Source organism: Acinonyx jubatus, chromosome A3 (genome assembly GCF_027475565.1).
Source record: "Acinonyx jubatus isolate Ajub_Pintada_27869175 chromosome A3, VMU_Ajub_asm_v1.0, whole genome shotgun sequence".
NCBI classification, from domain to species: domain Eukaryota; kingdom Metazoa; phylum Chordata; class Mammalia; order Carnivora; family Felidae; genus Acinonyx; species Acinonyx jubatus.
Window position 1 is genome coordinate 60,373,644 of NC_069388.1, and position 26,557 is coordinate 60,400,200.

Here is a 26,557-nt window from a genome sequence, read left to right on the forward strand (position 1 = left end):
TATGGAGATTATGACTGCTTCTATATAAAAAATTTATTCAAGGAGGAAAAGAAAGCTAAAAGTAAGTGATCCAAAGTGGTAGTAATAAGGCAGTTGGATTAGAAATCATTTTTTTCTTTTTGAAAAGTTTGTTTTATTAGTAATAATTACTAACACTTGGGGGGGGGCTTTCAACATGAAGTACTTTAAGAAGTCATTTTACTCCCATAATAACCCTGTGAGACAAATACTAGTAATATTCCTATTTTACAGATTAAAAGACCTAAGATTCAGATGGAGTACCTGGCCAAGATAACATAGGGATTAGGTAGCATATCTGAGGCTGGACCCTGCTGTGGCTCAAATCAAAGTTCAGGCCTTTGATCACTACATTATACTTCTGTTTAGTTTCGTTTAAAAAAAAAAAAGGCCACAGTAAAATCGAATGGCATTTCCTTTCTGTTGAAAGGAAATCCTGTCACTTTAATGGGTTGGCTCTAACTCTTTTAGAAATCGGTGTGGAGGGGGGTGCAGGAGGGGGTAGGAAGGCCAATGCAGGGATGGCAATGACTTGGGACAGGAGGGAGGAAGGACATATCAACACCTCCATGGCACCTACCTCTCCTCTCTTGTTCACATAATTCTCCTTCTTGGCAGCCTCCTGGAGTTCCATGGCCTGTTGGATATACATTTTCCCAGCTAGGATTTCATTTTCCAGCATTGACAGCTCCTTCAGTGAAATGGGCCAATTCAACCGTTCTAATGCCCCATTTAAAGCTGCCTTGTTTTCCAAGTACCGCATTGGCTTGTATGCATCTAACCTAAAAAGAAAAAAAAAAACACAAAGAAAGTGATCATAATGGAAACAACATGGAAAGATACTTTTCAGTAAAACCTCTCCTGAGAACCATCTCTCAGACAGATGTTAGCTATCAGTTGACACAATGATGGGCACACACTCTGGTCCATCAGAGGACCACTGTGGTGGCTTGTATGAGTTAAAAATGACCATCTCTGTGAATTACAATAGGCACTCTTCCCTACTACCTAATTGGATTATCTGACTTTAAAGAAGTTTTACACACATAGCCTTATTTTCAATTTTTTCGGCATATTTGGAACTCATTCCTTTCTCCCTAGGCCCAACATTTGGCAGGACCAAAAATGAGCTTCAAAGAGATTTCACATGCTATGCCCAGCAGTAACCCTGGGAACACAGCAAAGCAAAGGGAAGGGAAGCAAAACATAAGCCAAATATTTGCCTCAGTGCAGTAATTCTTGTACCAGCTCACTCTAGCTATTTTGATCTCCTCTCCTTTTATAAGCCTAAACAGGCCTAAACTTTCTGGCTTCATTGTTTTGGGACACAAAGAACAGAAGGCAAACATTCTATGAGCTGATGAATACAGGTTGTGGGACTCCAGAGGAAGCCAGTGTGGTGTGATGGAGTCTACTTCCAGTCCAGCTTCTGCTGCATCAGACACGCCTGGAGGGGGAGAGAAAGAAAGAGGAGGAGGGGGAGAGAGGCAGGGGAGCATGAGGAAGAAAGAGAGGGAGCAACAGAGAGAGTGCAAGGCATTTCATAATTATCATTTTCTTACTGCTGAAAGCATCACTTCCTTTAGATTTAGGGTATTGAAAGAGTACAGTTTAAACCCAGCACAGCCACAGGACTCAATCCACAAACAAACCTATCTCCAGATAACAGAAAAAATTCTTATTAAAAAATCTGAATGGAGTGATGTCATTAAGATGGTGGAATAAGAACCCCCAGGCTCCCATTCATAACCCCAGCCCCCAACCAGGAAATACTGACTAATCAATATATGGACCAAATTCCCTTTGTAAGGATTCCAGAAACCAGTTAAGAACTTACAGCACTCAAGATGAACTCGAAGCTAAAAAAGAATAGTGGATTAAAGTGGATAAAAAAGGTTGTTGCATTTTGCCTTCCTAGTCCCCCTGCTTCCCTGATATAGGGCAGCACAAGTGGGAGACAACTCGTAAATTGTGGCTTCCCCCTTGGGAGGGAAGGAGGATTGGAACGTGCATCCAATACTCTGGAGTTCTGGGAGGCTTCCCAAGGGACTGGTTTCCATCTTATCTGACTCAGAACACTGATGGGAATGGTGATATATTCTGGATACATGTTAGGGGTAGCTTGAGAAAAAAGAGGACTATCCATGGCTTATTGCAGCACCAGAGACACTGCAATACCAAAAACAGACACCAGGGGGAGAAAGAGATTATGGGCTTCTGAGAAGGAAGGGGCAAACCTATTTGACAGAAATTTCATATACAAGGCTGGAGAAGACATATCCCAGAAAAGGTTTGAAAGATCCCCAGAATCTCTAACCCAGATGACTGGTGATGGTCATTTCCTATAAGAAGCTAGTCTAAAAAAAAAAAAAAAAAGAAGAAGAAGAAGCTAGTCTATAAAGACCAGGAGAAGTGTCCTTTTTCAAATATTCAAATCTCCACTAAAGATTCTAAGGCATACAAAGAAACAGGGAAAGGTGGCCCAATCAAAGGAATAAAGTACGTCTTCAGAAATCTTCCCTAAAGAAATGGAGACCTGTGGAACATAAGGGAAGGGAAACAACAATAATATAAAAACAGGGAGGGGACAAAACATAAGAGACTCTTAAATATGGAGAACAAACAGAAGGTTACTGGAGGGGTTGTGGGAGGGTGAATGGGCTAAATGGGTAAGGGGCATTAAGGAATCTACTCCTGAAATTATTGTTGCACTATATGCTAATTTGGATGTAAATTAAAAAAAATTAAATTAAAAAAAAAAAGAAATGGAGATCTATGAACAACGTGACAAAAAAATTCAAAATAACTGTCCTAAAGATTTCAATGAGCTCGAAGAGAACACAGACAACTACACAGGATCAGGAAAATGATGCATGAACAAAGTAAGAATATCAACAAAAATATAGAAACTATAAAAAAGAGAACTATAAAAAAGAGAAATTCTGGATCTGAAGAATATAATAACTGAAATGAAAAAATCTCTAGAGAAGTTTAAAAGCAGACTTGATCAAGCAGAAAAAAAAATCAGCAAATTATTACTACTTTAAGCCATAAATTGTTACAAGAGACAAAGAAGGATATTATATAATGATACAAGGGTCAATCCACCAGGAAAATATGACAATTATAGATATATATGCACCAGTGTCAGAGCTCTCAAATACATGAAGCAAATATTGACAGAATTGAAAAGAGAAATAGATAGCAACATAATAAAAGTAAGAGATTTCAATCCCCATTTTCCACTATTGATAGAACAACCAGACAGATGGTCAATAAGGAGACAGAGTACTTGAACAATACCATGTACTGACTGGATCTAATAGGTGTGTACAGAATATACCACTAGCCAACAGTAGGATACATATTCTTCATATGTGCTCATGAAACATTCTCTGGGACAGACTACAGGTTAGACCATGAAACAAGTGTTACAAGTTTTCAAAATCGATGGGGCACCTGGGTGGCTCAGTCGGTTAAGTGTCTGACTTCAGATCAGGTCATGATCTCGTGGTTCACGACTTTGAGCCCTGCATCAGGCTCAGAGCCTGGAGCCTGCTTCAGAGTCTGTGTATCCCCCTCTCTCTGCCCCTCCCCCACTTGCACTCTGTCTCTCTCTCTCAAAAATAAATAAACAGAAAAAAAAGTTTTCAAAATGGAAATCATAAAAGACTATCTTCTCTAATCACAATGGCACAAAATTAGAAAATTAAAAGCAGATGCAAATTAAACACCACACTCTTAAACAGCCAATGGGTCAAAGAAGAAATCACAAGGGAGATTAGAAAATATCTTGAGATACATGAAAATGAAAACACAAAATAACAAAATATACAAAATACCATAAAACCAGTACCGGGAGAAAAAATTTATTGTGCTAAATACTTACATTAAAAAAGAAGAAAGATCTCAAACCAATAGCCTAGAAAAAGAACAAACTAAATCCAAAGTTAGTAGAAGGAAGGAAAAAATATAGATTAGAGCAGAAATAGGTAAAATAGATTACAAAAAAAAAATAGAAAAAAATCAATGAAAGTGTTGATTTTTAGAAAGAATAACATAGCTGAAAAATGTTCAGCTAGATTAACTAAGAAAAAAAAGATGGAAGACTCAAATAACCATAATCAGAAAGGAAAAAGGAGACATTACAAGTAAAGCTACAGAAATAAAAGGGGTTATGAGAAACTGCTATAATCATTTATACACACAAACTGGATAACCTAGAAGAAAGGGATAGAATCCTAGAAACACACTATCAGCTAGACTGAATCATGAAGAAATAAAAAAATCTGAGGAGACCTATAACTAGAAAGGAGACTGATTCAGTAAACATATACCTTCCAACAAATATAAGCTCAGTACCAAATAGCTTTAGTGGAGAATTCTACCAAACATTTAAAGAATTAACACCAATCTTCTTTAAATACTTCCAAAACTGCAGAGGAAGGAGTATTTCCAGACTCATTCTATGAAGCCAGCATTTCCCCACACCAAAGCCAGACAAAAATACTACAAAGAAGCTACAGGCCAATAACCCTTTTGAACACTGATGCAAAAATCTTCAACAAAACATTAGCAAACAAATGTAACAGCCTATTAAAAGGATTATATACCATTAAATGTGAGATTTGTTCCTGTAATGCAAGGATGATTCCATATAAAAATTGATGTGACACATCATATTAACAATGAAGGAAAAAAACCACTTGATCATCTCAAGTGATGCAGAAGAATCATTTGACAAAATTCACACCCTTTCATGGAAAAAAAAGAAAAGACACCCAATAAGCCAGAATAGAAGGAAGCTACCTCAACATAGTAAAGGCCTCATATGAAAAGCCCACAGCTAACATCATCCTCAACAGTCAATAACTGGAAACTTTTCCTCTCAGAACAGAACAAAGCAAGAATGTCCACTCTTACTATTTTTATTAAGCAAAGTACTGAAAGTCCTATCCAGAGAAATTGGATAAGAAAAAGAAACTAAAAAAACATCCAAACTGGAAAGAAATAAAATCATATCTGTTCACAGATGACATGATTTTATATGTAGAAACCCCTAAAGATCCCATAAAAATATTATTAGAACTAATAAATAAATTCAACAAAGTAGCAGGATAAAATATCAACACAGAAAAATCAGTTTTGTTTCTATACCCTACGAATGCACAATCCAAAAGGGTAATTAAGACAATAATCCCACGTAAAATAGCACCAAAAAGAGTAAGATACTTAGGAATAAAATTAACCAAGGATGTAAAAGATTTGCACACTGTAAACTATAAAACATCATGGGAAAAAACATTAAAAAGATGCAAATAAACGGGAAAGACATGCTGTATTCATGAATTAGAAGATTTAATATTGTTAAAATATCCATACTACCCAAATTAATCTACAGATTCAATGCAGTCCCTATCAAAATCTCAATGGCATGTTTTGCAGAAGTAGAAAAAATCATCCTAATTCATGAAACCTCAAGGGGCTCCAAATAGCCAAACAATCTCGAAAAAGAACAAAGTTGAAGGCCTCACATTTCCTGATTTCAGGACATATTATACAAAGCTACCATAATCAAAATGCTGTGGTACTGACATAAAGACAAACATGATCAGTGGAACAGAATAAAGAGTCTAGAAATAAACTCCTATGTGTATGCATATATAGATGGTCAAATGATCATCAAAGGTGCCAAGACCTCACCATGGAGGACAGGACCATCTCTGACAAATGGTTCTGGTAAAACTGGATATCCACATGCAAAAGAATGAAGCTGGAACCCTTAATGTATACCATACATAAAAATTAACTCAAAACAAAATGGATTAAAGACCTGAACAGAAGGCCAAAAACTATAAAACTCCTAGAAAAAATATATAGGGGGAAAGCTTCATGATATTGGATTTGGCAATGATTTCTTGGATAGAACACCCGAAGCCCAGACACAAATGTAAACATAGACAAATGGGACTACATCAAACATAAAAACTACGCATCAGAGGAAAATATCAAGAGAGTATAAAGACAACCTTTGGAAAGAAAGAAAGTATCTGAAAATCATCTACTGGAGGGACGCCTGGATGGCTCAGTCAGTTGGGCATCCAACTCTTGGTTTCAGCTCAGGTCATGTTCTCACGATGGTGAGATAAATCCCGTGTCGGGCCCTGGGCTGGCAGCGCACAGCCTGCTTGGGATCCCCTCTCTTCCTCTCTCTCTGCCCCTTCTCTTCTCTCTCTCTCTCTTTCAAAATAAATAAACTTAAAAAAAAAAGAAAAAGGAAAATCATCTATCTGATAAGTGGTTAAAATCCAGAATATATAAAGAACTCCTACACCTCAACAACAATGACAAGATAATCCAATTAAAAATGAGCAAAGACCTTGAATAACATTTCTCCAAAGAAGATATATTCATGGCCAACAAGCATGTGAAAGAATAGTTAACATTACTGATCATTAGGGGTGTCTGGGTGGCTTAGTCAGTTGAGCGTCTGACCTCGGCTTGGGTCATGATCTCACGGCTTGTGGGTTTGAGCCCTGCATTGGGATCTGTGCTGACAGTTCAGAGCCTGGAGCCTGCTTCGAATTCTGTGTCTCCCTCTCTCTCTCTCCCCCTCCCCCATTCATGCTCTGTCTCTCAAAAATAAATATTAAAAAAATTTTTTTTAATTACTGAGCGTTAAGAAAATGCAAATGAAAACCACAATGAGTTATCACTTTACACCCACGAGGCCACCGGGATGGCTTTAGTTACACACACACACACACACATACACATGTATGTAAAATATAAAAGTAAATATATATAAAGGTAAAATAACAAATGTTGGCAAGGATGTGGAGAAACAGGAACCCTCATACATTGCTGGTAAGAATGTAAAATAGTGCAGTTGCCCTGAAGAAGTTTGGTGGCTCCTCAAAAAGTTAAGCATAGATTACCCTGTGACCCAGAAAATCCACCCCTAGATATGTTCCCAAGAGAAATGCAAGCATATGTCCACAAAGCAACTTCTACATGAATGTATATGGTAGCCTTGTCCTTAGTAGCCCCAAAGTGGAAACAACCCGAATAGCCACCAATGGATAAAGAGCTGGTATACACATAATGGATCAATGCAGAAGCATAAAAAGAAATGAAATACTATGCATGCTGCAACTGGGAAACATCGTTTTTGCAAAACTAAGTGAAAGAAGCCAGACATGAAATGTCACATGTTGTATGATCCCTTTCTTATGAACTACCCAGAACAGGCAAATGCACAGAGACAGAAAGCAGACTAGTGGTTACCAGAGGGGGAGAGAGGTTTGGGGAAGGATTACATAATAGGTAGAAGGTGTTTCTTCTGAGGTGATAAGGGAGGGGGGTGGTTGTACATTTTGAATAAATACCACTGACTGTACACTTTAAAACAGTTAATTGTAGGTTATATGACTTTCACCAAAATAAAAAAAGAAAGTAAAGAGGAACTGGCTTACTTTTCTTTTTCCTCTTGAGATAACGCTTGCCAAACAATTTTATTCAAGCGCCTGTTTAAAAAAATCAATGATTAGTTAGTAGCAGTACTTTCATTTCATGGCACAAGGTTGACCCCAGGCTCTGAAGGGCACAGCAGGAAGCTCCCAAGCCAAGTGACGCACCCATTGGACCATGCCACTGCCATTTGCTTAAAGATATTGGATGGGAGTATCTCCCTTCCTTGGCATTGCTGCAGAAGCCTCATGGCTTTGTAGCAGTTGTGTTAAATACTAAAGGAGGGCACAGGTCTCCACTGAATCAGGTGAAACCCAGGCTAAGAAATGGCAGTAAACAAAAGGGCTGTGATTTTCTTGGCACAAAGGGGTCTCTAAACACTTGTTGTTTTTCTTCCTATGGAAGAGTATAACTGTGCCCTTAGTTTACCTTCTATAGATATTCTTCTACCTGGATTTTCAGAGCAAAGGGGGCTAAAGGGGTCAGAAATAATAGGATCAGGACACATTTTAGAGATCAACCAGCTTGACCAACTTGTTTTCCAAACGAGGCCACTGGGAGGGGCAAGCAGATGAGGTGTCCTGCTCATTCATCATGGCTGGTGGGCAGTGGCAGTGCTGAAACTTTCTGAAGCTCATCCCTGAATATGTTTGTGGAGAGGCAATGTCAACCCAACAGGAAAGGAGGAGGCTGATGCCAGTGGTTTCTATGGGGTCGTCACAGCTTCTGTTCTTGTTATGAATCAGGGCTGCTTCTTTCAGAGGTTCTAGCCCCATCCTGTACACCTAATTCTGTACCACTACATCATCACTCAAGGTAAGCCTCCTGAAGTGCAGGGCAAAAAACACTGGCTCCACGGGCAGTGAGCTAGGGTTCCATGAAAAACAAAGCTTCAATAAAATGAGGTGGGAAAATCCTGCTCCTCTCCAGGAGGCATTCTCCAACCAATGGACTCAGTGTCAGAGGCACAGGACTCTGAGAACACTCTGGGTGGTGTTACCCTGCCTGATTTCCCTCCATGAGCCTGGTGAGACCATGGGAAAGCGGGTCTGGCATGCAGTGAATAGCACAGGCTCTGGAGCCAGACTGCCTGGTCCCAAAGCTCAGTTAGCTTTCTCCTCTTATTGGCTGTGAGACCTTGGGCCAGCAGCCAACTTCTCTGTAGAATGTGGATAATAACAGTACCTTGTTCCTAGAGTTGCTGTGAGGGCTCAATGAGCCAGCATGTGCACAGCACATAGAACCTGTCTGATGCGGCTAAATGCTCTGTTAAGTGATACAAACAGTCAGGAAACGGGAAATAAGCCAGCTCAGTGCTTCTGTCTCGCTTGGATGTTGTTGGTTCTTTGGGGCCTATTTGGAAATTAGGTTTCTTTAATTACATGGTCCGTATATTGGTAAGCGGGGCTTCTAAGATTTGTTCAAAGGACTCATAGGATGCATTTTTGGTTTGTGTGTGTATGCTTCTCTGAAAACAAAAACAAAAACACAACTTCATTTAAAAATCCCCTTAAATCTAGACCTTGAAAGTAGAGGCAGTGTATTAAGGAGGCTGGGAGTGAAGACAAGGGCTTTGTAGCTACATGGGTCTAGGTTCAAATCTCAGTGCCTCTACTTTGCTGCTGTGTGATCCTGTGTTACGTAACTTTTTGAAATTCTGTTTTCTTATTGCTGAAACAAGGATAACACCACCTACTTTGGTGCTGGGAGGATTGAGATGTACATATAAAGTGACCAGGAATAACTCTGTGATTATTCCCTCCAGGTTCTGAAGATGGGCAAGGCTTGGAAACTGAGAAACCCTTAGTGAATGGGGCCCAATTAGCTAGCACATCCCGCTAATTTTAAATCAATCCTTTAGAAAATACTTTTCTAAGAGCACACTTACATAACTTCTATTATTTCCCTATTTTCCATCTATGCTGAAATACTTCAAAGCACACAGGGCAGAAAAAGTGTGTGGGCATGAACTGAGTGCAACTGAGAGTGTGTCAATCGAGGCTCCACTGACTGGCCAGGTGACAGTGGAAAAGCCACTGAGGGTGTGGGATGAGGGCTGTCCCTGCAAGATGCTGAGAGGGCACGGACATGAGGACTTCTCTGATGCTGGCCCAGCCCCTTCATTCAGGGATTTTACTAACCACAGTTTTCCTCTTGTTTTAGGAGGGTGAAACTTGGTTGACGGCTTGCATTCACTAGCTCTCTATATCTCTAGTTGACAAATCACCTTGTGCCAAGAATTGACTCATTTGCAAAGCAACTTGTAACTAACGACACTTCAGCAGTCTAACCAGCAGGCCGAGCATCTTGGAGGTCTTAGAAAGAGGTTACTAAGCATGTTCCCACAGCCAGGTTAGAACTGATGCTTCTCCTGTGGGTCTGAGGGCCACAACCTTGACCTTATACTCAAAATCGAAAAGCTGCAGAAAAATCACCCCAGAAGCCAGCCAGTTCTGGCAATCTTCATTCAAAGTTTATATTCAGACACACAAAAATTGCTATCTCAATTCTTTAAAAAATTTTTTTTAATGTTTATTTATTTTTGAGAGAGACACAGAGTATGAGTGGAGGAGAGGCAGAGAGAAAGGGAGACACAGAGTCTGAAGCAGGCTCCAGGCTCCGAGCTGTCAGCACAGAACCTGATGCCAAGCTTGAACTCACAAACCGTGAGATCATGACCTTAGCTGAAGTTGGATGCTTAACCAATTGAGCCACCCAGGTACACCTCAATTTTTAAAATATTGAAACAGAAGGACTCCCACACATAGCCACTAAGTGTGACCAAAATAGCTAGTTTATGTCCCTACTTTGGCCAAAGGGCTGTGAATTTCTCAATTGTCTGGTCATCGCTAATCAAACAAATTTAGGGTTATATTTGGCTTACTTGTGAAGGGAAATTCCTTAGAAATGTTATATTGGGATGGGGTGGGAGTAAACCAAGTCTCCTTAATTATGTGTATCTTTAGAAAGGTCACACAAGATGGAAAAGGGAATTGACACTTATGCCAATAAAATCCTTAAATACTACTGAATGTGAAAGATCAGGAAGTTTTGTTCTGTATCTGTGTAATATTAATGTTAGTATTAATTGATTATTAAATAATAATAAAAAATTCATTTAATGTAAATATTACATTAATGTCACATTAATTCAATGATATTGAATTTTAAATAAAATTAACCATACTAAAAGTAATGTTATTATTAATAATAACAATATAGTGTAACATTTCTCTGGGGGTTACTAAAAGGCTTTTCCAGATTCACTCATTGGAAGTAAGAGTGGGACAAATCACTATGTCTGCATTTTGGTTTTGCTATTAGGGAAGGAGGGATCCTTGTCTCGCAGAAAGGGAAAATGTCAGTGCACAGGGAGGAGCTATGTGACTATTACACTCAGTATATAATAGGATTAACAGATTCAGGGAATTAAAGGAGGAAGTATCAACATTAATTGTTCTTTATATATAATTTACATAACCCTCACAGCCACCCTGTGAGGTAGATTTTATAAAGAAGGAACCTAAAGCCAGCAACTGTTACTTGACCTGCCAAGTAGATATCTGAACCAAGAATGAAACCCAGAATTGGGATGTCAAAGCCCTAGCTTATGGCCCTGCACCAGGCTTTCACAGACCAGGGGATTCTAGAACTCAAATATTTGACTGAGTCAAGCAAATTCAATTATAATATGAATGACATTATTGTATTATATTTTGAATAACTGATGAATTTTAATAACTAAATGTGAATTAGATAAAATTCAAATTAAATTCCAGCAGCCAAATACATTACCAAATACAATACATAGCAACACCTACTAGGGAGAGGGGACAAGGGGGGAAAGTAAGGCTGCTAAGCCCTTGCCCTTGGAAGCTGACGTCCTTGCAGTGGGGAGACAGGCCTGTGCAGAAGCTGTGAGCCCTCTGAGGGCCACATGCAGGGTGGGTGGTGGAGTCATCTTGGAAAGGGCTCTCAGAGGAGGGCCACTAGAGCTTAGGCAAGACAGGAAGGAAAGAGACCAGCCGGGGGATGAGAAGAGGGGCAGCATTGCTGGGAGGCAAGGGAAGGACTGCCTGGCACAGGGGGAGAGGAGGAGAAGAGGGGCAGCCCCCCATGTACAGCAGAGGTGGGGGGGATCTACAGAGCAGAGCCTCAGGCCCATGGAGAAGAATGAGCCTTGGCATAGTCCATGCTGTCTGCAAGAGACACGAAGGGTGGAAAAGAGAAGTCCTGAGGAGGCTGGAGGCAACTGAAGAACTCATGTAAGCCATCCTCCATTCTTAGGTGAGGGCAGAAGTCTCCAGTGAAAGGAGATTCGCAGAGGCCTGTGATGGGCACAGTAGGGAAAGGCCAGCTTCTGGACTGGATTGTGTACCCCACATGGCAGGAGTCAGACTTTATGCTTCTTTTGAACACACACTTAGCACAGTGCAAAATGATAACAGACCAGCATATGCTGGCTAGGACATGTCATTAACTTTCATGTACTTTATTTCATTTCTCCCACTCACATGGCAGTAAGTGAAAACCCAGCTGCACAGCTTCTAGAACCATGAAAAGGCCTGCCTAGAGAAGCTGGACATGCTCAAAGTTTATGTGCTATGCACAAAGGATCAATAAAGTGCTGGGAGTGGGATGGAAGGTGACCATGGAGTTAGGTAAGGGGTGAGACCAGGCTTCGGCCCTTGTGAAATAAGGCCCCATGTCAGCACTAACACAGGGACTATTTAAGAGTGTAACTTTCACTCGAGCCAACTTGATCATCTTCCTGAGCTTGGTAAGAAATGGTTTATATAGTAGGAGACACATATTATCTCCATTATCTCATTATTGTGAAGTTTTATTATTCACTTTACAAAACGTTAGGTGCAGAAAATGATCAAATGCACTTTGCTAACAGGAAAGCTTTAAAGATCTCATGGAAACATGAGATTTCTATAGCTTTTGGAGAGAGAGGATGGTTTCTTTAAAACTCTGTTGGATTTATTCAGGTAATGTACTTAATGCAGTGCTTGGCAAATAGGAAGCACCTATGTTTGTGGATGCTACTATTCATCTTCCTTATGGGCAATTATTAAATATCTGCTCCAGATTTTTAAAAATCTAAGCTAGGGGCACCTGGGTGGCTCAGTCGGTTAAACATCCGACTTAGGCTCAGGTCATGATCTCGTGTTTTCGTGAGTTTAAGCCTCGCATCAGGCTCTATACTGACAGCTTGGAGCCTGGAGCCTGCTTCGGATTCCATGTCACCTTTTCTCTCTGCCCCTCCCCCTCTTGTGCTCTGTCTCTCTCTCAAAAATAAACAAACATTAAAAAAATAAATAAATTAAAAATTAAAAATTAAAAATCTAAGCTAAAACAAGAGAAAACAAGCCAAAACAAACAAATCCCACAGTCATTAAAGAGCAGCCAGGAACGATACTCACTTTTCATAGCTCTTAATTGCCTGTTCCACTTTTTGCTTGTAGATATTGAGCTTGACTCCTTGGGGGTTAATTAACATCATCTTATTTGTGTCATTGCACACATGTGCCAGAGGGAACACCTACACATCAAATACCAAAGGAAAGTGTCATTTGATAGGTTAACACCTTCAAAAATGATCTACACAGCCATAAAGTATGTTTTTCTGACTATAAAATCAATATAATTATAGAAAAATTAGAGAATACAGAAAATCATAAAGAAAAGAATCAGAGATATCATTGCTAACATTTTTATAATTTTAAAACTATAGATATACAGATATGGATTTTTTTTTAAAGTTTGTTTTTGAGAGAGAGCGTGAGAGTGGGAGAAGGGAGAAAGAGAATCCCAAGCAGGCTCTACACTGTCACAGTGCAGAGTGTGACCCAGGGCTGTAACTCACAAACCATGAGATCATGATCTGAGCTGAAATCAAAAGTCAGATATTTAACTGACTGAGCCACTAGGTGCCCCCAAACTATATATTTTTATTATTTATTTATTAAAAAATTTTTTTTCTTTAATCTGTATTTTTGAGAGAAAGAGAGACAGAGTGTGAGTTGGGGAGGGGCACAGAGAGAGGGAGACACAGAATCCGAAGCAGGCTCCAGGCTCTGAGCTGTCAGCACAGAGCCCAAAGCGGGGTTCGAACTCATGAACCGTGAGTTCATGACCTGAGCTGAAGTCGGATGCCCAACCAACTGAGACACCCAGGCACCCCAAACCATGTATTTTTAAAATCACCACCACCACACACACAAAACAACTGTTTCATGAAACTCTAGCCAGAATCAAGCATTATCTTCATAAGCCCCTGTCAAATTGATGAGAGTGAGCAATTTTTAAGAAAAAGGTTCCCCTTGTTGCTACTTTGTAAATTACTACTTGGGTTAAACATCTTTTTCATATATTTATTTTACATTTGATTTTCTCTTGAAAACATATGATTATAGTTAACATCTGTTGACCATTTTCCTTGTCAATTTATAAGATATTCTTATAAATGTCAAATAGAGAAGACTTAGTGATCATATTCTAGAAGAACAGCGGAATACCAAAAAGAGAAGTCTCCTTTCTAGTCTTTCTGTCTGCACTTGGTGCTTGCTTCTGAGTTTGGGGATGCCTATGATTCAATGCCATCTTAATAGTACCTATAATGGTATATATTTATCTATTTACCTGTTTGCATATTACTTATATCTCCTTAGTAGAATGTAAACTCCATCAGAGCAGAAATTTTGTTTTATTCACTACTGCATTCTTATTGCCCTAGAACATTGCCTGGCACATAGTGTGCCTTCAACAAATATTTGTTGATAAATGAATAAATATATGTGCATAAAAAGGTATATTTCATATCTTAATATTTAAACAAAAAGAAAAGTCTAAATAACAGAATACCAAGCTATAATATTGTTTCAGAATTATATATTATTCCAACCATATGCAGCATGTAGGCATTTTGAAAATGTGGGGAATTGCTTTTGAGAAGTAAATCTTTACTTTCAATCAAGATGATATAGTTCATGCTTTTATGTTCCCTCTTGCATCCAAAATCACACAAAAATAGTATTGTTGTTATTAAGAAAAAATGCATACAACAGAAGGAAAGAAAAAAAGGTCAGATGCATGGTTGATAAATTTCTAGACAGAAAGTTGACCAGAACTGTGAACAAGTGAGCAGGGCTAAAGTTGTGGACTTGTTGACTCTGTGTCCAAAGATGGCATGGGAACACGGTTCCTGGAGAGCAAGCAGGACTATGAGTGTTCTGTAGGATGAGGGCCCAAGGCAGGCTCAGTGCCTGAAGCCAGTGCTGGTATGAGGGTCTCTGACCCCTGGAAGAAGGCTCTGCCAAGTGAGAGAGGGCAGTGATGTAGCCTCACCACCCAGAACCAAACCAAGCCACCCTCTGAATCTATCACATGCCAGTATCACTGTGGAACAAGAGCTCTAAATGCCAATTAAGGGAGTCAGGGGAAGGATTTAGGCAACTGCAAAACAGAAGGAGAAAGAAAAAAAAAAGATTAAAAAAAATCTTGTTAAAATGAGCCACTGTACTAAAGTTCTAAAATATACAATGAAAATATGCAAAAATGATAGCTGAGAAAATCAATAATCAGAAAGTCAATTTAGAGAAGAAATTAATTCCATGAGCCATCTGGACTTTATATTAATTATAATTAAAATTAATAATTGTTAGGTTATTCAAAGAAGTAACTGTCATATAAAAGTACAAAAACATATAAGAAGAAATGGATGGGGAAAAGAATATTTTAAGGAATAGAATTAATCTTGGAAAAAATGGACATTGAAACAGAAGACTATTAATTTTGTAATTTAAACATCAAGACCAAAACAAACAAGATAAAAGGCAAAGATGCAGAAAACTAAGGAGAAAGAAATAAAGTTAAGAGCTGCAAAGTCAAACCTCACTACTTGTCAGACACATGAATTCAGCACAACTTTGTCAAAGGAAAGGGGTCAGAACAGTGGGTTAAAAGGTGAGTCGACTAGACTTTGAACACTGACTGAAGCTTGTGGAAATGAAAAAAAAAACACACACACACAAAAACCAAAAACAAAAACAACCCCCCCCCCCAAACCACAACTCTCTAAACAGAGCTACATATCACAAAAACTTTCAGAGGAAAAAGAAATCGATCTCAACAAAATGAAAGACCTTTACATTTTTATCATCCCTGGAAAAAATACCCCTTTAGAAGTCTATAAATAGCTCTCCAAGAGTGCCAACATATGGCTCAACTGCAGACCAACACCACAAAATATTTAGCAACATGATAACTTATATTAATGTTCTACTTCCCTCTTTTGTGGTTTTGGATCTCATGCCTTGCATGGCCATCATGTACTTCAGTGTGGCGGTAGTTCAAATTTGGCTCGTGTGCACCCACTCTCATTCCTTTCTGCATGCAGATTTAGGGAAAGACAAAGTCATACTCCACACCTTAAATCTGTGGTCTTAGTTTTTACAACATGGTGGTCACGTGGAGGTCCTGTGGGATATTCTCTTTATGATGTCAAATTGCAGTGTGACGATGAGGTCATAAGGGGCATCCTCACAGGATTTGAGGGATCAGAACCATGCCCGCCCAGCTTCTGCAAGGAAGCATGTGGGGAGGACAGAGAAGTTGACAGATCTGTTTGAAAGAGAATGAAACCTGACCACACCACCTTTGAAAATGGTTTACTTATTACCTCTCATAATGCAAATCAAGAGAACCTCTTGGATAATATTTGATAACAAAAGAGAGCCTCATGGTATTACTTCAATTCTCCTGAGAGTAACCTAAAAGAAGTCTTACCAAATTGGTATTAAAATAATCACACACTGTGTGAGAAAATTTTAACCATGAGAAAGGGAGGTAAAGGAAGAGAGAGAGAGAGAGAGAAGGACTGGGGGGCGGGCAGGGAGGGAGGCAGAGAGAGAGAAAGAGAGTGGGTCAATACATGGACAGTCAATTCCGGCCAATTCTGTTAGAATTTTTCCCACTGTTAGACCAGAGAAAACCCATAAGCAACCTAATTTTGTCAATGGCTCAGTTGGGTAAGTGCCTGACTTTTAGTTCAGCATGATCTCACAATCTGTGGGTTCGAGCCCCACGTCAGGCTCTGTGCTGACAGCCCGGAGCCTGGAGCCTGCATTGGATTCTGTGCCTCCCTCTCTCTCTGACTCCCCCCCACCCCACTCGCTCTTGCTCTCTCTCTCTCTCAAAAATAAATAAACATTAAAAAAAGAATAATGTTGTCAATAATGGTGATAGTGTTTATCCTTTACTCTCTGCCAAGCACTAAGTACTCTACATATTTTCTCATCCAATCCCTGTATAGATATATACATTGAACTGCAGGTTTTCCTATATGGCTTTCCTCTCCACTAAACTCTTCAGTTCTTTATTTCTTTAAAAAAAAACCCTAGTTTTCTCCATAATACATGTACAAAGTAACCATTTATTGAATATCTGAAAGACTAAAACTATAAATAAAATAATGGCCAAGGCTCAAAAAAATTTTTAAGTTTATCTATATTGTAAAACATAATGAAGTCTGGATTCCACCAAATTTGAATTCTTAGTAATTAAGGCACAGGATAAGTGTAACTTGCTATTTTTAAAGAGATATTTGCTAGAAACATGAATAATGTGAAGAAGATTTTAAGAGATTTAGCTTACATAAGAAAACTATTCTGAAACAAGAAAATAGAAAATTAAAATGAAATACTATTTTCACAGAACAATTGGCAATTTTTTTAAGTGTATTGCTTTTAAGTGATAACAAAAATATAGGTAAATAGGCACTCTTAAAATTCCAAGTAGGGGTGCCTGGGTGGCTCAGTCGGTTGAATGTCCGACTTTAGTTCAGATCATGATCCCACTGTTTGTGAGTTTGAGTCCCACGTCAGGCTCTGTACTGACAGCTCAGAGGCTGGAGCCTGCTTCAGATTCTGTGTCTTCCTCTCTCTCTCTGCCCACCCCCACTGCTTGTGCTCTGTCTCTCTCTCAACAATAAATAAACATTAAAAAAAAATTCCTCTTAAAAACTGAGAACAAACTGAGGGTTGATGGGGTGTGGGAGGGAGGGGAGGGTAGGTGATGGGCATTGAAGAGGGCATCTTTTGGGATGAGCACTGGGTGTTGTATGGAAACTAATTTGACAATAAATTTTATATATTAAAAAAAATTCCAAGTAAACTGTGCAACATGGGGAATAAACAAGTTGTAGTAATTCATATTATTGAATATTGGTACAACCATTAAAAATTAATCCAAATATGGTCATTACAAGAGAATATGTTCATAATATATGCTAAATGAGGAAAGCAGAATACAGAACTGTACGAACAGCTATTAGTTGTTAAAGTCATACTACAGGTAGAATTCCTCCTGACAACATTCTGTGTTTATCAGTAATCCCACATTTTGAAAATGAGAAAACAGTATGAAATTGTGTGTTTATATATTTATTGTTCAACCCTGACTGAATTCACTAATTTCATTTTTTTTTCCAACTAAATCAGTTCTTCCAACAAATATCCCAGAGCTTGCTGCCAGATTGGCCAAGGAGAGGTCTGATGGGACATGTGTAATGAAAACCCAAAAGCCATGCAAATCCTGCATGGGTAACTCTGAACGCAGACGCAGTGGCTTTTTAGACAGTGCAGTTGCACAAAATGCTGAGTGTAGAAGCTTAAACGTCTGCTTTCAAACTGGAACATCTCCAGTCTCCAAAGAACAAAGGAAAGCAGGACCACAGAATTAACTGGCAAAGAAGCAGTGTGTCAACAAGATCACTCATAAACCCATGACAATATGTTACTTACTACAGGGTAGATTATGTCTCACATTTTTCATCTAAACTTTTAGAAAATAAAAGGTATTTTTTTTCAATGTAGTGAGCATTTTAATTGGCATAGTAGATTAAAACTTGTTGACTTGGAATAATGTTCACTGTAGACTGCTGAGTAAAAATTAAGGCACAAATCTGTACATTGAGTTTGACTTCATCTTGGTAAAACAAACACAGAGAATAAAGGATATATAGGTAGATAAAAAGGTCTGGTCTGACAACCACCAAGTGATTCATCAGTGGTGGAAATATGACTCTACTGTTCCCTTCTTTTTCACTTATCTGTATTTTCTAATTTTTAGACACAGTGAATATATTTAGGTTTTGCAATGACTGTCCTTTTAAATTTTTAATTAAGATAAGCCTTTCTATCAATATATAATTGCATTATGTTCAATGTTACCACATTTGAAAGCAACAAAATGCCTGTCCTTCACAGCATCCCTAACCTCTTTGCACTTAGCTTCATCAGCTAAATGATGAGATGAACAGTAACTTCACTAAGTTGCTCTAATTTTTAGATAGATACTTTGTTGATATCAAATGCTTCACTCAGTACCTAGTGTGAGGGCTCTTCATGTACTATATTAATGGGATTGTGCCATGACCTGTCAGGAGTAAATGACAGAGCTAGTGTGCAAGTCCAGGGTATCTGACCACAGAACTATGCGCTTAATGAACCCAGATTAGGGCAAAGCAGGAAAGCCTTGATGGGAAGCTGTTAAAGACATCATGATGTTGATTATGATAATGTAAACTTTCCAATGATAGATTAATGTTCCCAAATTATTTGGGTTTTTTTTTCCGAAGCAATTGGCAATAAAGAGCTTTCAATTCCAGATTTGTCAAATAACTAAAACAGTTTTATTTGGTATATGACTTCGTGAAGAACTAATCTTTTTGAAAGAGCTAAGGTAAAATTATCTGGTCCGTTGGAAACCATAAGTGCCAGTTAGTATCTTGTAATGAAGAGTTGCTAGGGCAACCTCTCTGCTCAATACTTCATTTCCAAGGTGACAGATTTGATGCTGGTCCAGGAAACATTGAAAACCAAAGCAGCATTGTGTTCCAGAAGAAGAAAGAGTCCATATATAAGTCATGAATGAAACAAAGAGCTGGGGACAAAGCCAAACTCTGCTTTACAATTCGGCCCAGACAGATGTGGCCATACACACAACGTAGGAGTAGGAGTCAATTAAAATTCTTAATGAAGTGGGTTAAGATTCATGTTTCCTTTTCAACTCCATTCTACTTTTTTGTCTACTTTTTTTGTCCCACTAAGGGAGATATATTTTTAGATTATTGTTTTCCTATTCTTCCTATTTATAAGTGAGGGTCTCTTCCGTTCAGAGAAAATATTAAGGAATAAAAGTGTGCTTTGAGAGTGAAATTGCAATTTACTGCAGTATATTTCTATCATCATCATAATTCTTGCTCTTACCATTAAAAATGGAAGAAGGTGGGGCGCCTGGGTGGCTCAGTTGGTTGGGCATCCGACTTCGGCTCAGGTCATGACCTCGCGGTCCGTGAGTTTGAGCCCCGCATCGGGCTCTGGGCTGACAGCTCAGAGCCTAGAGCCTGTTTAGGATTCTGTGTCTCCCTCTCTCTCTGACCCTCCCCTGCTCATGCTCTGTCTCTCTCTGTCTCAAAAATAAATAAATGTTAAAAAAAAATAAATAAATAAAAAATGGAAGAAGGTAAGCATGCTGGGTAGTGTGCTACTTACTCACAGGTCTGTGATGAGAATTTACGTTGCTGCAAAAGGCACCAAGCACAAATGTCTACATTGCCACAAAAGGCACCAAGCACAAGTGTCCATGGTGGAAGGCAACTGAAAAATGTTGATCCTCATCCCTTGACTTTGCTTTCTAGAGTCAGAAGACTAGAATGCTCTCCTAAAGAACAGGGTCTTCACTACTCTTCCAGTTTTTCCTTCTTGGAAATCACTCCATATTTTTCTCTTTCTCAGCCCTACATGGTTTAATCCTACTTAGCTGACTTCAAAAATAGCCTTGGGAGTGCCGGGATGGTTCAGTATGTTGAGCATCCAACTGTTGATTTCGGCTCAGGTCATGATCCCAGGGTCATGGGATGCAGCCCTGTGTCAGGCTCTGCACTGGTCATGGAGCCTGCTTGAGATTCTCTCTCTCTCCTCTCCCCTGCTCACACTCTCTTTATCTCTCTATAAAAATTTTAGAAGTTTTTTTAAAAAAAATTTTAAAAAGAGAAAAAATAGCCTTGGATTCACTGCCATTGTTGCCACCTGGGTCACAATCACCCAGGCCTTGCCTCCTGACCAACCCTTACCTTCCCAGCCTCAAACCTCTCCAACTTTTCTGCATATTGCAGCTAAAGCCCAAACTTTATCTTCTCTCTCTTCTGCTAGAAACCCTTTGGTTGTCCTCAGGTTGATATTCCAAACTCTTAATCAAGGCCCTTCCTTTACGAGTGTTAACACCAAACTTTCTTTGGAATGACAAACTTTCTCTGACCCTGAGACTTTGCCACCTGCTCTCTGACTACTTAGGATATCCCTCCCCACTTCATCACCTCATAACTCCTTTTCTGCTCCAGGCTCTGAACTCTCACAGCCAAGTGTGAAGCCTCTTTGACAATGGAAACTGGGTTAGGGACCCCTCTTGCATCTTGACTTCAGTACTTCCCACTTGTCACATTTAACTAGAACTTATTTTAACTACTATTTCCTCCATGAGATGGTAAGCTGTATTTGGGTAAGAATATTGGTTGTCTTGTTTAGCTATATTCTAGAGACCAGCTCAGGGTCTGCATATAGTAGGCATGTAATATTTGTGAAATATTTTTGTAATAAAAGCCAATGTTTATTGAGAGCCTGCTAAGTGCAGTCTATTATGTGCATTACTTCTAATCCCATGACAGTCTCAGAGTAGGTATATTATTTTTACATGAATTGCTATGTTTATTTCTTCAGAATATGAGCCAGTGAGAAGAGGATAGGTTGAATAAGATTTTATGTCTGTATACTATTTTCAGGGTTTTCAAAGCATTTCTATACTTGTAGAGCAAATGTTTATCAAGAGATATTATATAGAGTTCCTCTCAGAAAAAAGGCTGTCACTGTAACTACTAGAAATGTAACATTTATTTCAAGGGTGATTTGGTTTCATCTGTCAAAAATTTAAATGTATGCACCCTTTGGGTCCAGCAATACCACTTTACAGAAGCTATCCCAAAGAGAGATTTGTACATGTGCCCCAAAATCTATGTGCAAGGAAATCTGTCACAGGATTGTTTGTGATATGGAAAAGAAGGATACAGTGTAAATGCCCATTAATAATGGGAAAGAACTGGGGATGAAATATACAGCATAGGGAATATAGTCAATGGTACTATAATAGCATTGGATGGTGACAGATGGTGTTACACTTGGGCTGAGCACAGCGTCACTTACAGAGCTGTCAAATCACTATGTTGTGTACATGAAATAAAAGTAACATTGGAGAATAACCTTGAAACTAGTAAGAATGAGACCCATATCTACACATGTGTAAAGGTCTCTAAGATCTTAATTTTTAGAAGATAATTTTTATAAAAGATAATTTATAAAAGATAAAAATGGCAAATCTATATGATATCACCTCATTTATGTTTACAAAAATTGTTATGCATATGTATATGTTAGGTATACATATGTACATATATGAGTTTGTGTGTAGAAAAAGAATTGGAAAGACATTCACCAAACTACTCAGAGGGTTTCCTTCCTAGATGAGAGGAGTTGAGAAAGAAGTTTCCATGTTTTCCTTTAAAGACTTCTATATGCTCATTCCCTACTGAGAATGTATTATGTTACTTAGCAAATAAAAATAAAAAAATAAGTTAGTAAAAAATTAAGTTCCCTTTATATTTCACCATTTTATCATTTGTTATAGGTCTGTTTTTCTTAACTTTTTTTTCAGTGTATCATTAATACATATTCAGAGTTAAAAGCACTACAACAATAATTAGAAAGTACATAAACAAGACCCCCAAGCCTCCAATAATCTCATGACTCAGATAAACACTATTAACATTTTGGTAAAAGCGAAAAGGAGGGAGAAAGAGTGCCACGTCTTACATCATACCTACATGTAACCAAATTTACATGCTATATGTGAAGATTTGTACCTGATTTTATCATTTAGCATTAACTATGTTGAGAGATTTTCCCCACGTCATTTCTTATTCTGGAAAAATATGATATTCATTGAAAGTATGGCATTCCATGATATAGATGTTTAGATATTTAGGTTGCTTTTAGGGTCCTCAATGTTAGATATAAGGCAGTGCTAACTATTCTTTGAATATGTGTATTAGTATTTCTGATTATGAAATATCTAAATATGGATTTGCTGGAGGGAAGACTATATGCTTTTAACACCTCTGAGTGTACTGCCAAGGCTGAAACAATTTATACTCCTGTATAAATCTAGTATATCCAGTAGGATATAAAAGTTCCAATTTCATCCTATCTTTTCCATCACTGTTCATTAGTATTTTTGTTTATTAGTACTTTTTTAATCTTACAAATTTGATGGTGGTGGTAGGGGAGTTGTCTAATTGGTTTATCAATTTGTATTTTTTCTAAACACATATATTTGGTTACCAGTAAGAAATATTTTTCAACGTGGTTTTGACTCCCTGCCCTCTCCAGACTCTCCACTGAGGTATTTACCATTTTTTTATTCCTTTATGGTATGAATACATGTGCATGTGTATGTGTACACAGAACAACAAAACACTGATTCATATGCACTCATGTGCTCACACATACACACACACACACACACACACACACACACAGATTTATATGGATGCACACACAAAAATATATTTAAGACATTACTCCTATAACTTTTTGTTGTATATGTTACAAATATTATTCTGAGCTCTTTCATTTTATTTACATGTTTTTATGTAATATAACATTTTTCTGTATTCAATCTATAAATCTTGCCCTCATGGTTTCTTCCTTTGATTTTATGCTTATACTTCACTACTGTTATCATATTTGTTTTTTGAGAAATGTACTTTTCCAAGTTTCAAGTTATTGGGAGGCTTAGAAAGAGACATGATAAGCACAAGAAAATTCTACTTCTCAGGGCAGTTCACTAAATACATCTTATTCCAAATAAAACTCAAGAATATTAATAAAAAGGGGTGCCTGGGTGGCTCAGTTGGTTAAGCGTCTGACTTCAGCTCAGGTCACAATTTCATGATTTGTGGGTTTGAGCCCTGCATCTGGCTCTGAGCCCTGCATCTGTCAGCCCTGCGTGCTGACAGCTCAGAGCCTGGAGCCTGCTTCAGATTCTGTGTCTCCCTCTTTCTCTGCCCCTCCCTTGCTTGCTCTCTCTCTCTCTCTTCCTCTCTCAAAAAATAAACACTAAAAAAGAATATTAAGAAAATAAATGCACAAAATAGGGGAAGCTGCCACCAAACTTCCTAGAAGAAATATATCAGTTTCAGTTTCTCTCTGTTGCTTCCGGAAGAAGTCAAGTTCAAGGGATATGTTGTTATCTAATCGGTTTAGAGTTCACTGGAGGTACAAATAGAACCTGCCAGTCACAAGGTCTCAGCCAGGGACAGAACCACTCACCGTGAGGTACAGTCATCAGGAATGTAGGATAAATCACACACAACCTCCAGAGAAAAACCACTGGTTGTGTCAAACCAGGATGCATGTTGAACTCCATGGGCATAATGTCTTAAATGTGACTAATAGAAAAAATTTGCCAATTTCTCTGCTTCTTCCAAATATATCAAGACCAGTTAGATAATGCCTTTTTAAAAAAGTTTTCCTGCATTTGCTTTTTTCAAATTTTTATGATGGAAAATTGAAACTATGTAAAAAAAAAAGCAAGCAGACAGAATAGAATGAGCTTCCCCTAACTCAATATTCTTCTTATGAAAATTTAACAATTACCAACTCACAGACAATATTGTTTTATCTATTTTCTCTTCCCCCAACTACTCCCACTATCCCAATGATTTGGAAACAAATCCCAAACACCTTACATTTATTCTATAAATATTTCAACATGAGATAAGATCTTTTAAGGATACTATTCCCACTTAGTGCCCATAAAGCCTGATATGTTCCTATTTAAGTCATTAGCTAACACTGTATTTGTCCAGAAGCACTGGGGTTTAATCTTCATATCCTTGCTTTTTGTGTGTTCCTCATCCTTGAACAGTCTAGCTGTTCAGCTAGATCTGTTCTTGCCAAGGGCAAGAGCTTTCTGGTTGCCCAATTCAAGGGGAACTTTTCAGTATTTATTTGGCTGTCCTCCGCGTTTAACCCTACCATGCCCTCCTACTGCTTTTTCCCCTTCCAAGACACGGCTGTCACTCTCTTATGGTTCTTTGCTCTGGCTCACTCTCAGTCTCTCTCAGTCTCTCTCTCTCCCTCCTTCCCTCTTTCTCTCTCTTTTTCTTTTGGAGACTTTTATGATGGAAAAGATGCACTATATTTAGGAACAGAAGGTAAGCAAAGGACATAATCTCTCACAAATTCTCCCAGTCCTTTGATACTGGATGATGTTCACTCTTGACTCATGACTCTGAGATGCTTTTCAAACATTTCTGCAGCTCCACACTGCCACCCACCAGCAGCCAGTCATGAAAAAGGCCAATTTCTTCTCAGCTTAAAAACAAAAATGCTTAAGAGCTTTCCTCTCTCCTTTTTACTATCTTTACAAACACTTTTCTTTTCAATGGCTGAAATACATTTCTCTTACAACTGTACAAGACCGAAGTGGGCTACTTTTTATTTGAACTGGAAATGAAAAATACATCAGGCAGGGACATAGAGAAAAACGGTCTTACCTCATCAAAGACCTTGGAAACAACATACTTGTCCAGAATGGGAACGTAGGTGGGGGTGTGAGGGACGGCTGTCAGTGACAAGGCATCCATGATGGTGAGTTTCTTGGCAACCAAGCCATGAGTTTTGAGCCAGTTTTCGGGAGACATACTTGAAGAAATAAGACCACAAAACTATGATGCTTAAAGCTTGTAATAAACAAAAACATAACACAACTGTCCTGGAAAATTAAAGTACTCACTCTTGGCCATGAACCTGGCTTTCTTCTTGACTCAATCTTTCTAATGATATGCCATCTGGATACTCATTTATCAACAGGACACTCATTTCTGTGGAAAGAGAAATGACAGTTGTATAATTTTTTTTACCAAAATGCAAAAGGATTGCTCTTATCTCAGAGTTCAGTTGTGACTGAAGGCTAATAAATGAATCATATTTCAGAGAATACTGACCTGTCATAGTGGGTTCTCAGGCAAGATTCATTTATAATAACACAAAAGACCAATGCATAGATACAAATGGCCCTATTGTTTTGCTTACCTACTTCATCCCATACCCATTGAGATCTCTCTCCAGGAAGAATGAGACATTCATTCTCTCATTCCCCAGAAAATACATTTTTAAAATGTTGAATGAGAATGCCAGTAACCATTGATTGTTCAGTGTTGCCCTCATTAGACTCCCCCCAAATTATACAAAAGAAGGTTCATCAACATTTTAGTTTCTAATAGTTTGCTTTGTGGTTCCTCAACTCTGTATGGAAAACCAAAACTCCTATTAGATCCTGTTTAGTTGTAGGTACAAATTTTCAATTAATATTTGGGGTTGTTAATATATATCCTTATATAAACTTGGATTTATAAATGAAAACAAATATTAGCTAGTTGAGTCAGCAACATCTAGAAGAAGGAGTGTTTGGGAGTGTTAGTATAAGAAAGAAAGAAGAAAGAAGAAAGAAAGAAAATCAGGTCTCCAGCAGGTAGACCTGATTTACAAGGAGTCCCTGAATAGGAATCAATCCTAATCCACTTAAAAATGATTTGTCCCCGCTGTCATCAAAATGTACCTACACCCAGCTCTTTGGGAACAGACACAATGGGCAAAGGAAGGCCACCCTGGGCTTCCTTACATAGAGACCCTCTCTGGCTTGCCTCTGTCACCTGGAGTGTTCCAGCTGCTGAAACTAGAAAGGTCATCCGTCCTCTCACTGCAAGCTGAGCTCTTGTGGGTGGACATCTGGCTTCTGAGCAGGCTGGTTTTGGTTGATTCTGTTGGTATCAAAGGGAAAGGGATTAAAGGAATTTGGGACAAAAGAAGATATTTTATTAGATGCAACCATTTCCTTGGATCCTCAAAAAATGAATGCAAGTTCAGTCTCCCAAACCTCAGAGAAC

The 26,557-nt window shown here is 38.5% G+C and overlaps 1 protein-coding gene across 1 annotated transcript in view; it reads right to left on the reverse strand.

Moving 5' to 3' along the window:
- VWA3B (von Willebrand factor A domain containing 3B) overlaps positions 1 to 26,557 on the reverse strand; it is a 204,484-nt gene that overhangs the window by 35,934 nt on the left and 141,993 nt on the right. The window contains 6 exon segments of the mRNA XM_027072611.2: positions 599 to 800; positions 7,494 to 7,544; positions 12,918 to 13,036; positions 25,166 to 25,313; positions 25,405 to 25,492; positions 26,315 to 26,431. Of these exon segments, the coding sequence (XP_026928412.2) occupies positions 599 to 800; positions 7,494 to 7,544; positions 12,918 to 13,036; positions 25,166 to 25,313; positions 25,405 to 25,492; positions 26,315 to 26,431 (725 nt within the window).